The 15,224-nt window shown below is 34.5% G+C and overlaps 1 protein-coding gene across 9 annotated transcripts in view; it reads left to right on the forward strand.

Annotated features, from left to right (window-relative positions):
- Window positions 1-15,224, forward strand: part of TPK1 (thiamin pyrophosphokinase 1) — a 465,917-nt gene that overhangs the window by 383,512 nt on the left and 67,181 nt on the right. For all 9 annotated transcript variants that reach the window (XM_058179856.1, XM_058179862.1, XM_058179855.1 and 6 more), the window contains one exon: window positions 5,360-5,471. In XM_058179856.1, coding sequence (XP_058035839.1) covers window positions 5,360-5,471 — 112 coding nt within the window. The remainder of the gene's footprint in view (window positions 1-5,359; window positions 5,472-15,224) is intronic.

Raw genomic sequence — 15,224 nt, forward strand, 5'->3', positions numbered from 1 at the left:
GTTATTTCATGCTTATACTTATATATACTATTGTGTTTGACAAAATAAATAAATAAATAAATAAATAAATAAATAAATAAATAAGTAAGTAAGTAAGTAAGTAAGTAAGTAAGTAAGTAAGTAAGTGAAAGAAAAATGCAGAATATAATGTGCTGATGGGCTGTGTTCTACTATGCATCTAGATAATTTTCATTCATTTCAATCTCAGCCTTTCTAAAGCATTTTTCTAATCTTAAAGTTTCTATAGCTTCTTACATTTTCTTTTCTTGCTTTAATAATTTTCAGAACCATTATGAGTTCTGAGAATCAATATGCGACTAAGAATGGTTTTTCATAACCAAGAATAAGACAAGTTACATTTTAAAGAGTATGGTTTTATAATCTGTTATTCAGAACTTTCTCAAGGCAGCAGACAAAATAGAATAAAATTCATTTACTATTCCAAAACTATTAATTCATAAAATAATAACAGAAGTAGCAAGAACACAGTCAAGCATGTGACTATGCCTAAAAAGCAATGGAATTAAAAAACAGCCTATTTTTTTAAGGAGTTTATTCTTCATAAAATTGGAAAGATATTATCTATGACTAATAACATGTCTTAATATAAATTAAAATGTATTAAATCTAATTCAATTTCAGCTTGTGCATATGTCCTTGTATATGAGAATATATCATTTTTGCCCCATAAAGATTCATTTTCAAGTAATTACTGTTGTTTGTGTGTTTTTATCCTTACACGTGCTTTTATGTAATCTATTTTATCATACCGTACTATGTTGCAAATTCATCCCTAATATCCTTTGTAATCCTCCAAAAAAGTAGAATTCTGTAGGAATAATTAATTAGTCCTGAAACTATGGTGATAAATGAGATGTCAGGAAGAGCCACATTCTGCTTTAAGACACTTGCATATTTTTGAGGAAGTACTTCCCTTTGAGCTACTGCAATACGTTTAATAATAAGTCATTGAAATAGGACAGGATGAGAGCGATATTGAACTTGACTGTGCCTTTTCTGTACACCAGCCTGCCACTTGTGGGGCCTGATTGTGAATAGACCACAGCATGGTAGTGGGCCATGGTCCAGGGATTGGGGACCCCTCATATACAATATACAAATATTTTGTTGGTTTTATTCAATTTTATTCCAAATAAATTCATATCCTTCCACAATACATCAAATAAAATTAAAAACAATGTAAGTAATAACAACACCAAATTAGAACAGAAGAAAAAGAAGTAAAAACAATATGGCAAACCTGATAAGATACCACAAAGCATCATAGCTAACATTTAACAAAGGGCTCCAGATACTAACCCAAACCCTGGGAGAACAGCCAAATACTTATGGTCCTCTGGAACACCAACCAGATTGGATCTTAAGTAGAATCTTATTCTGGAGAGCAATGCTGCAACAGGGAAGCTGCACTTCCTGGGTCTTGATATTGTTTAATTATAGAAACCCATAGAGTTCCAAACTTATCATTTTGAATTAATTCATTCAGTGTGGTGATATCCTAAATGGTAATGCACTATTTGTATAATAGGAATGGATTGAGTGAAAAATAATCTAAAAATGGATTTAGCTGCATGTCATATAGTAGCCTGCAGTTACATCACAAAAAAGTAGCCATGCTGCCCTAATGTCTTTTCGGAAGACTATAGAATGTGGAATGGCATGAGGGCAACTATGGAGAAAGCAACTACACACTGGGTATCTGAGTTCAATCATTTTACTTATGGCAACAGGAATAATCATATTGAAGGCATAGTCTGAAGTCTGAGCTGAGACTGCATTTTGCGTTCCATAGAACTGAAAGTTCTTTATAAATGATTTCACTTCTCAGAAAGCCAGATATTGAGAAAATAATGCAAGCCTTTGATATGCTAACTAGAAATTCTGGTTAGGAATTCTGGTTAGGCTAGGAATCCAATTTACTTGGATAACACATATTGCAAAACACCAATCAAAGCTAATAACAGCATTTCCTTCACTAGAGATCATGGAGACAACAAATATGTAGGATTTTTAAGGACCAGTAAGGATCTAGGCAAGCAATCAAAGGTTATATTTACTTTTAAGTTACAGGTCACAAGGATGCAAGCAATTACCAATTTGTTCATGTTAGAAAAGTTTTCATTTTGTTTACCACTAAGTAGAACAAATCATTAAGAGAATCCCCCACAAAGCATGCAACCAGTGGTGAAATCCATTTTTTTTTTACTACCGGTTCTATGGGCATGGCTTGGTGGGCGTAGTGTGGTGTGGCTTGGCGGGGGAAAGGATACTGCAAAATCTCCATTCCCACCCCACTCCAGGGGAAGGATACTGCAAAATCCTCATTCCCTCCCCATTCCTGGGAGAAGGATATTGCAAAATCTCCATTCCCACCGCACTCTAGGGCCAGCCAGAGATGGTATTTGCCAGTTCTCTGAACTGCTCAAAATTTCCGCTACCGGTTCTCCAGAACCTGCCAGAACCTCCTGGATTTCACCCCTGCATGCAACTATACAGTAAATTAATAATAAACTGTAGATTACCATAGGACTGTTTTTTCAGCTTTCAATTATGTATTATTTATATTTTACTTTAAAGCCAAATGTAAAGAATTTTTAAGATTGTTAAATCAAAATGCTGTATAAGTGTAAGAAAAATGATTAAACATGTATAATAAAGACAATGTGAAAAACACAAGTTTGGTTTGGATTAAATACTCCTTGGATCTTCTTCATATATCTGAAGTTAAAAATTGATCTTTATCTTCCGTCACCAGATATAAAATGAAAATAGAGAAAAACTAGAATCAATTTTTCTGATTGATCAAGATTGTTGTTGTTTTTTTAAAAAAATGGTTTAATAAGATAAAAATCAATATGGTCACATTATATAACATGATTTTTGTCAGCAGTAACATTCATAAAAGCATAGTCAGAAAAAAAACCTGGATTCAGAAACAAAAAAGTTAAAGCTTTTTTTGACTTTGCTGGTTTGGAACTGGCTAAAGCATAAAAGAGAATAGTCAATATTTCAACTTGTGTTTTTTCTCTCTCTCTCTCTTTTCAAGTTTAAAGCTGAAGGATGAATCTATATCAAATCACATTGCTTTATTTGTGCCCAAGAGAGATGTCTTTTCTGTGCAAGTCAGCTGAGCATCAGATTAGATTTGGTACATAACTGCATTTGTGGATCCAGATAACTTAGGTTGCTTATTTATTTACATTTTTGTGATATGTGCTAGACCTTATGAATGGTGCTCATATATGGTCCACCTAGCTAGTTTTTGTACTGCAGTCATCCTTGTCCTGAGGCAAGAACCCTCCAGCAAAAAAACAAACAAAAAACCTTTGAAATTCTATCCCAAAGGTGCTTTTTCAAGAGGCAATTGGACTTTCTGGTTCTTTGAAGATGTTCCACTTCTCATCCAAGAACCTTCTTCAGCTGCTTGGATGAGAAGCAGAACATCTTCAAAGAAAAACCAGAAAGTCCAGTTGCCTCTTGGAAAAACACCTTTGAGACAACCATGACCTGGATGACTGAGAATCTCCATAGATCTTCGAAATTCTATTTATTACATGACTTTTAACATGTACTTAATATTTCAACGTTTTAAAATGGATAGCATCGTAACCTGTTTTTTAATTGATTTTAAATAGTTTAAATGAAAGCTCTAATGGACAAATAAGATGAATTAATAACTGTTTACTTAATCCAAAATATAAAATAAGATTCATTAAAACTTTCTCACCATTTTTTTCTAAAATTGAAAATTTGAAAGCACTGTTCTCTTGAACTGTATTAAACTTGCTCACAATCACTCTTGCCTTGGTCACCTCCCATTTGGATTATTGCAATATATTTTACATGAGATTGATGTTGAAGACCACCAGGAAACTTCAACTGCTCCAGAATGCAGACATGTACACAGTAGTGGGAACCCCAAGGTATCCTCATGTAACACCTTTATGTATAAGCTGCACTGGCTTCCAGTATCTTTTGGAACACAATTCAAGGCCCTTTTAAGCTCTATATGGTACAGGGCCATATCTCTAAGAACATCTGCCAATCCTATGAGGTCACATAGGGTAGGCACACTCCTAGTTTTTCCCCCTAAATATTGCCATCTGATAAGAACTAGGAAGTGTGCCTTTGCCGTGGCCCTGAAACTTGGAAGACTTTTACCCTCTTAACCTCCTGTAAAGCTTTGGTGACCTGGCTTTTGCTGTAACTGCTGGGATAAATTTAAATAATTGCATATTAGAAATTTGACTTGGCAAGTCTTTCTAATGTTTTCATCTGTTTAATTTATAGTTTTCATATGATTCTATATATTGTTTCAGTTTTTGATTGGAAGTTGCCCAGAGTTGGTTAGAAGATGATGGCTAAATAAATGTTTTAAATAAATAAACTAAAATCATCTTGAGTGGAGAGGACTATATAAACATATGCAACCTGAAGCTCCTAAGAATCCAAATTGGAGAATAGATTAAATTATAAAATGTGTGTCACAATACGGACCTTTGACTCCTGGCATCCCAATTATCTTTTTCATTTTTTGTCATATATTTTGAACCTGAAACCAGTGGTTTTAATAAAATTCATAATGAGTCATCAGATCAAATCTACATCTAGCCCAATTAATTGTTCCAATAATGAGAAGGGAGATCCTCTTGAAGAATTAATTGTTTGGGAAAATTATGGTTTTAAAGTTACATAGGAAATTAAGTACTGGTAAATACGTTTTATAAATCATTACAAACATCGTACCCCATTTTTCTTTTAGCAAGTAATACTCACAAATTTTATGCCACTGAATCCAGAGATTCTTGGTATTCATGGCTAATAGTCAATTATCAATTTCATTTCATTTAAAGTTGTATAACCCTAATGGTTCCACATTTCAAAAAGCTCTTCCTTGGTTCAATTCTTGTCTGTAATGCAAATATTTTCCTGTTATTAGTTTTCCCAATCATCTGCAAAGGGGAGGTTGGAAACTTAATTGATTGACAATGACTGGGTTAGGACTTGATCTAGGTGATCCACAATGCAGTCAATACTAGATTAGATCATAACCTATGAGAATTTAAATTGATTTTGTGTTTACATTATATTAAGAATATATTTCATCATAGAATACCTTTCCATATTTCATCTTGTAAAGGTGCAAATTTCAAGTACATTCTGAAATTTGCAATCAAAGCAACACTAAATTCAATGGATAAGTGTGAATAGATTCAAAGGATTAAAAAAAACTATACCATATTTTAATGTCTCAGATTTCGCATGTGTCTGCTTTACTTGTTATAGCATTTGTTTTTGCATACTTTAAGCCTGTATCAACGTTCTCTATGTGTTACAGGGCAAGCACAAACTTCTTGTGAACACAGGACTTGAAGGGAAGTGGTGTGGTCTAATTCCAGTTGGGAATCCTTGTGAATGTGTAACAACAACAGGTCTAAAATGGAACCTCAGTAAGTAAGACATCTTTTTTCTACTCTTTAAAATATAATTTTATTAATTAAAAATATAATTATAGATGGATAGACTCAATATTATGTGAAGTTCTAATACCACTTTACAAAGCCATGGTATGACCATACTTGGAATACTGCATCCAGTTCTGGTCACCACAGTATAAAAAAGACGTTGAGACTCTGGAAAGAGCACATAGAAGAACAACAAGAATGGTTATGGGGCTGTATGTTAAAACATACGAAGAACGGTTATTGGAATTGGATATGTCTAGTCTAATGAAAAGAAAGACTAAGGGAATCATGATAGCAGTGTTCCAATATTTGAGGAGCTCCTACAAAATCAAGGGGCTATTTTCCAAAGCACCAAAAGGCAAGATGAGAAGGAATGGATGGAAGCAAACTAAGGAGAGAAGCAACCTAGAATTAAGGAGAAAGTTCCTAACAGTTAAAGCAATCAACCAATGGAACAACTTGCCTTCAGAAGTTGTGAGTTCTCCATCACTGGAGGCTTTCAAAAAGATATTGGACAACCATTTGTCTGAAATGGTATACGGTCTCCTGCTTGAACAGGGTGTTGGACTAGAAGACCTCCAAGGTCCTTTCCAAATCTATTATAATACTATTATAATATTATAATGTACTATAATACTTCATTTCAAGTAGGTATGTAAGGAACTATATGGTTTTAGTGCATTTAGTTAACTGTATATTACAGATAGGATTCCATTCATATTAATTAATTAATATTACAGTATTCGTTTTGGGGAAATTGCATTTTGCCTACAAACAGTTAATTAGAGAAACCTTAAATATTTGAGGAGAAGGGCAAGAAAGACTAGGATAATTATAGTTCTGTTTGACTGGGAAGAAGGCAATGTTCGCTCCTAGCCAGTATCATCTTTTTTTCCTTTGTCAAGAAACTTTCAGTGACAAAGGTTATAAGTACTCCCAGTCCTCAGCAAAGTTCACCACTCTTGTCACCCAGAAGGCTCTAGGAAAAGGATAGTCATCCGTTTAGATATAATTGAATACATATATTTACATTTATAGATGGAAAGCAGACAAGTAAAATATTTGATCTTACTCACAAAGAAGTTTTATAGCTAAGAGAAAAGAGGATTAGCTGATTTTAAATATTTAGCATACTTCATAGGAAGATGTTTGTTTTCTTAGTTGTTGAGATCCTTTTTAATCATAACAGTGTTGAATAGGAGGGAAAATAAACCATTTGCCGTTTTCACTTCATTGTATTTCAGATGTTGGAAATACGGAGTATTCCTATGGAGTTAGAACTTAACCTTCTCCTTCCAAATGGGTTTCACTTGCATAGAGATTGGTAGCCAGTTTGTTTAATGAGTGAAGCAAACTAGAAACTATGAAACAGTGAGTTATAGTATCACCCTTAGGCATGAAAACTAACTGGGTGACCTTGGACTAGTTAATCTCTCTCTCAGTCCACCTCACAGGGTGGTTGTTGTAGGGCAAACACAAGGAGTGAAGAGTATATTAATTGCGTTGTTTATAAAAATAATAGAGGATTTAAAATGAATTATAGATACATAAACAACGGCAATTAAATAGACTGCTAGATCTGATCTACAGAGATTCAGATGATCACTAGATGGCAAGAAAGAGTAAGATGTTTCTGTATTGTTTGTAGAGATTCTCAGCCATTCAGGTTCTGGTTTTCCGAAAGGTGCTTTTTTCAAAAGGCAACTGGACTTTCTTTGTCTTTGCTTGAAGATGTTTTGCTTCTTATCCAAGAAGCTTCTTCAAGTTGTTCAACTTAAGAAGCTTCTTGGATGAAAAGTGAAATGTTTTCAAGCAAAACAAAGGAAGTCCAGTTGCCTTTTGAAAAAAGCACCTTTGGGAAATGTTTTTGTATTCTATTACTGCCAACTTGTAGACATCCAATATTATAGTGCGATACAACTATAATTAGTAGCATGCTTGGAAAACTTCTGATGTAGGAAATACATGCTGACTATGCGCCACCAGTTGCCTATATTAAGCTTAGTGAAGAGCAGAGAATTAAAAATTCCATCAAAGACTTATAGATTCATATAAAGAAATTGGAGCCTAGACCATGTGCCCCATTGATTTTAGTATGTGAAAATGCTGCACCATATTGGGGTGGATGTCCTATACATCCTGATGGGTAAAACACTATAAATAAAGTACATCTCAGCATGTGTGTTTTGATTTTCACCCTAAATTTGCAGTTCATTTTTCTCAACTTTTCAAACTTTAAAAAGTTGTATACCAAGAGACTATTTTTTGTGTTTGTAGTTTTGATTTCTGGATGTAAAATAATGGAAGTGAAGTGCCTTGTGTTTTTTAAATTGCTTTTTCAAAATATTTAGCATATATAAAGTTTATATATTCTGTACATAACTCCAAGTCTGTTTGTGTATCTATAACTAGATCTCTATCAATCTGCCCTACCAATTTTACTACAGATTGAACTGCTTTGACAATTTGCATTTTAATAATACACACACACACACACAGAGATCAATTAATTAAATCTAAATCTAGATAGGAAAACAAATTTTGGGATGGCAATCAAACTAAAATCTATCTTGTTTCAGCATAATTATTACAAAGAAGCTAGATAGTTTATTTACATGTCTAACTCTATAGAAATAGTTGTGTATTAACATTTATAGAATATGTCTTTTCATTTTCACTTTCTGGGTAGGAATTCTCTGTACAAAGACAGATGCCTAACCAGTTTTTGATTTTTGACATATTTGTTTTTCTTATCAAATATATTTGGTGAACACTTTATATTCATGAAAACTTGTTTCTTGGAAAGTAGAAGCTAAATTATTCTAAAATAGTATTTCCAACAGACAAACAACTGAGCATTGGGAGAAGATATTATATATGAAACTTATTATTATTCAATTAGGGATCTTGAATTCTCTCCAATGGCCATTTCTTTTGTTATTCAAAATGAAGTGTTTGGGCCTAAATTTTATCAAGCATACATATATTATAATAGTTCCAATTTGAAAGGGACAGAATTTATTTCTTGATAACATGTCTCTTCTTAATTAGGATAGGTTGGTCAAGATTCCTTTCTGATCTTGAAAATAATCAAACTACATTGTAATTTTATGAGATATTATAAAATGAATGGTTTGGTGTTATTTTATAGAATAGTTTTTCAATATTTCATTAGCACGTACACAATCAATAGATCAAAATATATAGCATTTTGCTTCTTGTTGTTTAAGAGCATATAATGTGAGTAATGATTTATTGCAGCAATACATTTAAAATAAACTTTTAAATAGTAATTAAGTCACTTAACCTTTGGATACTTAGACAATTTGGTTGGGAAAATTATGATCATCTGGATGGAGCAAGCTGTAAGATGTAAATTTCTCTACTTAATCACATGGTCTTTTCCATGTGACCAAATGCTGATTACATACTGTAATTGGGATTCTTTCAATTGGAGCCAATTCCCATGAATGAAATTCCACATTGGATCAGTCATCACCCAGATCAATAAGGACCGCGTCAGATGCTATGGCTCCTGGACTTTTGTCAAAAAAGGGCTACAGGGCTCAGTTGTTACTGCTAGAGAACCAGGGCGTGCAACTGCAAAGCAACTAAAACAAAAGCACAAAACTTATACAACTGAAGAAAATCGAGAAATCATCCAATATTATTACCAGGCAGAACCAACAGCCAGGGGATTTCAAAAAAGAATGATGCAACTGTGGAAGGAAAAACACCCAGAAAGTGACGTAACTGAACAAAGATTAATGGATCAAAGATGCTTCATCATCCGTAATAAAGTTTTCACAGATGTGGAAATGCAACATCTAGAAAATTGACTAAAAAGAGAAAAACAGGTAATGAAGAATAGGTGTTGGCTGTTCCAACACCTGAACAAACTGACCAACCTGTGGAAGAAACCAACATACAGGATGAAAATCCTCCTGTGCAACAATTCAAAAGTGTAGAGCTAAATGGTCTAGCAAAAATGCTGAAAGAAAAGATTGAAAAGCACATCAAAGAAAACACAGAAAGAAAAAGACTATCTACCATTTGCGAAGTGCATACCAAACAAGTGAAAGATCTACTAACTGCCGGGAACAGAATTTTAACATCCATCCCATCCAGCACACAATATGAAACCAACCAACTAATGTATAGCACAGCCACCATTATAACTGCAGAACTGGGTTATAAAATGCCAAAAAAGAAACCCATTGGAACACCTAAGTGGAAAATTCGACTTGAAAATAAAAGTAAAAAACTATGAAGAGTTGTCAGCAATCTGAAGTACTTGAAAGAAGGAAAATTAAATAATAAAAGCTGAAAAATAGTTTACACAATAAATACAACCTGGAGGAAAAAACAATAACGGAAATTGTGGAAGAACAGAAGAAACCAACACCTCTTCTACCAGTCCCTTGATGAAAATCGAGTCCAAACTAATGTTCACCCATGTAAAGAAAAAACTTTGAACTTTTGGAAAGAACTGCGGGAAAACCCAGTGGAACACAACAAAACTGCCTCCTGGATCAAAGATATTTAATAACAAACAACACAAAACAAAATGGAAAATGTTGTAATAACAACTGACATGGATGCAAAACAAGCAAAGAAGGTCAAGAACTGGAGTGCACCTGGCCTGGATGAACTGCATGGATACTGGCTAAAACACCTGACCAGCCTCTATCATTGCATGGCCACTCAATTTGATCAAATACTTCAAAATGTAACAAGCAAAGAATGGTTAACAGCTGGTCGAACATACTTGATAATAAAAGATCCAGAAAAGGCACAGAGCCAAGTAATTATTGCCCAATTACTTGTCTGCCAACAAGATTCAAACTTTTTACAAGAATACTGGCAAATTCAATATTCAATCATCTGATGGAAAACAGTTTGCATCCAGTAGAACAAAAAGGAAATTATAAAAAATCAAGAGGAACAAAAGATCAGCTGCTCATTGACAAAATGGTACTAAAAAATGCAAAAAGAAGAAAAACAAATTTAAATATGGCATGAATTGATTACAAGAAAGCATTTGATTCATTATCCCACCGTTGGATTAACACCTGTTTGGAAAACTTTGCAATCAGCAAAAATATTTGTACATTTTTGAAAGCAAATATGCAAAAATGGAAAACAGTTCTAACAGCAAATGAGGAGAACATTGGTGAAGTCAACATCAGAAGAGGAATCATCCAGGGGGACTCACTTTCACCACTACTGTTCAACATTGCATTAATTCCATTGAGAATAATCCTATGAAACACAAAACTGGGATACCAAATCTCAAGCCAACATGAGAAGATAAACCATCTACTATACATGGATGACTTTAAAAAGTATGCGAAAAGCCCCACTGAACTTAAATCAATACTCAACACAGTTCAACTGTTCAGCAATGACATCAAAATGAATTTTGGACTTGAAAAATGTACTATATTATCCATGCAGCAAGGAAAAATGGAAAAAATAGAAGGACTAGAACTGGGAAATGGAAACATACTAAAAGCATTAGCAAAGGATGAGGGTTATAAATATCTAGGCATATTGGAAGCAGATAACATCTTGAATTGAAAAGACAAAGAATCAATGCAAAAGAAATAGATCAGGAGTGTCTGCAAAATATTAAAATCAAAGCTGAATGCTGGAAACATAATTAAAGGCATTAATACATGGGCAGTTCCTACTCAGCTGGAATCATCAACTGGACTTGGCTGAATTAGAAAACTTGGAGTGGAAACTTTTGAATATGTACCACGCTTTACATCCACAAAGTGATATCGACAGGTTGTACCTACCAAGAAAAATAGGGGGCAGAGGACTATTGCAAATCCACAAGTGTAGAAGAAGAAAAACAAAGTTTGAATGATTATATGAACCAAAGTACAGAACAATTGCTGCAGGCTGTGAAAACAGAGAACATTATAAAAACAACAGAAACAAGGCAGAATATAAGGAAAAACAGCTGAATGATAGATTAAATAGATGGAAATCCAAAGCTTTGCATTGACAGCACTTGAAAAACATTGAAGGAAAATGTGATGAAAACTTGACATGGGCATGGCTTAAGATGGGAACCATCAAGAAAGAAATGGAAGGTTTAATACTCACTGCTCAAGAACAAGCACTACAAACTAATGCCATGAAAGCAAAGATACAAAAATCCACTGACAATCCAAACTGCCGACTTTGCAACAACAAAGTCGAAAGTGTTTCACATTTAATATGTGAATGTGAATATGAATGAACGCACAAACTGATTACAAAGCTAGACACGGCTGAGTTGCTAAATTAATCCACTGGTCATTATGTAAAAAATATGACTTGCCTGTATCCAAAAAGTCATGGGAACATAAAGTAGAAAAAGTTCTAGAAAATGAGAAGGTGAAGATCTTATGGGACTTTAGAATAGAGACGGATCGTCACTTGGAACACAACACACCAGATATTACAGTTGTGGAAAACCAAAGCATACAATTTATTGACATAGCTGTACCAGGAGACTGAGATCAGAGTAGGAAAAAAAAGAACTGGAAAAAAATCATGAAATATCGCGACCTAGCCATTGAAACTACATGGCTATGGATGAAACATGTAACAGTGATACCCATTGTCATTGGAGCACTTGGTACCATGTCCAAGAATTTTATAAGATACATCAACGAATTGCAGCTTCCTGCAACAACACCAGCAAAACTGCAAAAAACTGCACTACTTGGAACATCGTACATCTTAAGAAGGTACTTGGTTGATACCTAGGACGCTGGCAGCAACCCATATCAACCATTAGCACCTGTCAATGGTATTTGTGAAGCGTTTTTGAATGTTCAGTTGACTGAGTTTCATGTTTAATGAATAAAGTAAATAATAATAATAATAATAATAATAATAATAATAATAATAATAATAATAATAATAATAATAATAATTTTTATTATTTATTTTTTATTTATTTGATTTTTATACCGCCCTTCTCCTGAAGGACTCAGGGTGGTGTACAGGCAAAAGTAAAAAAAAAAAAAAACAGACAATACAATATACAATTTAAAATTAGCTCAGGCTGGTAAGGCCTGTTATTAAGAACACAAAGCCTGCAATTACTGCAGGTTCGAGCCCGGCCCAAGGTTGACTCAGCCTTCCATCCTTTATAAGGTAGGTAAAATGAGGACCCAGATTGTTGGGGGGGCAATAAGTTGACTTTGTAAAAATATACAAATAGAATGAGACTATTGCCTTATACACTGTAAGCCGCCCTGAGTCTTCGGAGAAGGGCGGGGTATAAATGTAAACAAAAAAAAACAAAAAAAAGCAAGTTAAAAAACTTATTATAATTAGCCTAAAATCTTTAAAATATAAAAAAAACTAAAACCCCATTTAAAATTAGTAATAAGAAATTTAAAATCGATAAAACTTAAGCCAGCCCCGCGCGAGTGAAAAGATGTGTCTTCAGTTCGCGGTGAAAGGTCCGAAGGTCAGGTATTTGGCGTAAACGCGGGGGAAGCTCGTTCCAGAGTGTGGGAGCCCCCACAGAGAAGGACCTTCCCCTGGGGGCCGCCAGCCAACATTGCTTGGCGGACGGCACCCTGAGAAGTCCCTCTCTGTGAGAGCGTACGGGTCGGTGGGAGGCATGCGGTAACAGCAGGCGGTCCCGTAAGTACCCAGGCCCTAAGCCATGGAGCGCTTTAAAGGTCGTAACCAAAACCTTAAAGTGCACTCGAAAGGCCACAGGTAGCCAGTGCAGTCTGCGCAGGAGCGGTGTTACGTGGGAGCTATGCGTATAATAATAATGTGAAGATACAAATATCCACTGACAATCCAAACTGCCAACTTTGCAATGACAAAGTTGAAACTGTTTTATATATGAATGCAGCAAAATCGCTCAAACTGATTACAAAGCTAGACATGACCAAGTTGCTAAATTAATTCACTGGTCATTATGTAAAAAATATGATTTACCTGTATCCAAAAAGTCATAGGAACATAAAGTGGAAAAAGTGTTGAAAATGAGAAGGTGAAAATCTTGTGGAACTTTCAAATATAGATGGATCGTCATTTGGAACACAGCATGCCAAATATCACAGTTGTCGAAAACCGAAGCATACAATTTATTGATATAGCTATACCAGGAGACATCAGAGTAGAAAAAAAAGAACTGGAAAAAATCATAAAATATCACGACCTGGCCATCAAAACGATGTGATTATGAATGAAACATGTAACAGTGATACCCATTGTCAGCGGGGTACTTGGTACCATGTCTAAGAATTTTAAAAATACATCAATAAATTGCAGCTTCCTGCAATAACTCCAGTGGAACTACAAAAAAACTGCACTACTCGGAACATCGTACATCTCAAGAAGGTAATTGGACAATACCTAGGATGCTGGCAGCAACCCATATCAACCATCAGCCCCAGTCAATAATATTTGTAATGCATTTGTAAATGTTCAGTTGATTGAGTTTCATGTTTAATGAATAAAAGAGATAATAATAATAGAAGAAAATGTGGCAGTGCCTGGAGATAGCAGAAGAGAAGAGAAAGAACTGGAGAAGACACCAAAATACAAAGACCTACAAATAAAGATAGGATGACTGTGGAAAAGGCAAGCAAGGGTAATACCAATATTAATAGGTGCCACTTGAATATCGTTGGCATTGACAAATTCGCCATCAGTCAATTGCAGAAGGCAGCTTTACTTGGAACCGCTTCCATCCTGTGATGATATCTGTAATACCGTCAAACACCCAGATCTGCCTATCTCAGGTCCTTGGTAAGGACTCAATAGGTAGACAAAAATGCCAAACACAGTCTGAATGTCTGACGACTATGCGGTAATCAATAATAGTAGTAATAGTAATAGTAGTAGTAGTAGTAGTAATAGTAATGCAAAGGTAGTACCAATAGTAATAGGTGCCTTGGTTGCAACCTCAAAACAAGTAAAGCAAGCAAAACAAGTAAATTCATGTTGAATACCATCGGAACAGCTTACATCCTGTAATGATATCTGTAACACCATCAAACATCAGTATCTGCATGTGGATGGTTGATGGTGTTATAGATATCATTGCAGAATATAAGCTGTTCCGAGAAAAGTTGCCTTTTGCAATTGACTGATGATGAATTTGTTAATGCCAGTTGTGTTCAAGTGGTGCTCTACTTGATTTGAGATTACAACCAAGGCACCTATTAGTATTGGTACTACTGTTGCATTATTTATTATTACTACTATGGTTAATCTTTAATTCAATTCACAGTCTGGTACTGGTAAAAACTTAAAAGTTCAAGTCCTAACCAAAGAGCTAGAAGCTGTTAATATATATAGGCAGTTCATCATCAGAGAAATGGTTAATTCTTTCAAAAGAGTTAAATTCCAGATTGAATCCACAAAAACCTAGCAGTTAACTTTGCTGAGAGTTACTATTCTCCTGAATCTCAAGCATAAGAGCATAGTGGTAGATAAATAATTGAAAAATAAAATAAAGCATGTGCCAAGTATAGTGCAGGATATATTATATTTAATGTAACATTATGTACAATATACAAAAGAAAAATTGTTACAATAACTAGAGATCTAAATTTACAAGAATAATGCTTTGAAGAATGCAAGTTTTGAAGCTTTTCTTCAACATCTATTGGGCAGCATATTTCCAGCAAGTTCCCCACTCAAATCCATATGAAAAATTCCATATTATAAGAGAGTCCAATTTAAAATATATTCATGATAAAATCA

This window comes from Ahaetulla prasina, chromosome 4 (genome assembly GCF_028640845.1).
Source record: "Ahaetulla prasina isolate Xishuangbanna chromosome 4, ASM2864084v1, whole genome shotgun sequence".
NCBI lineage: Eukaryota > Metazoa > Chordata > Lepidosauria > Squamata > Colubridae > Ahaetulla > Ahaetulla prasina.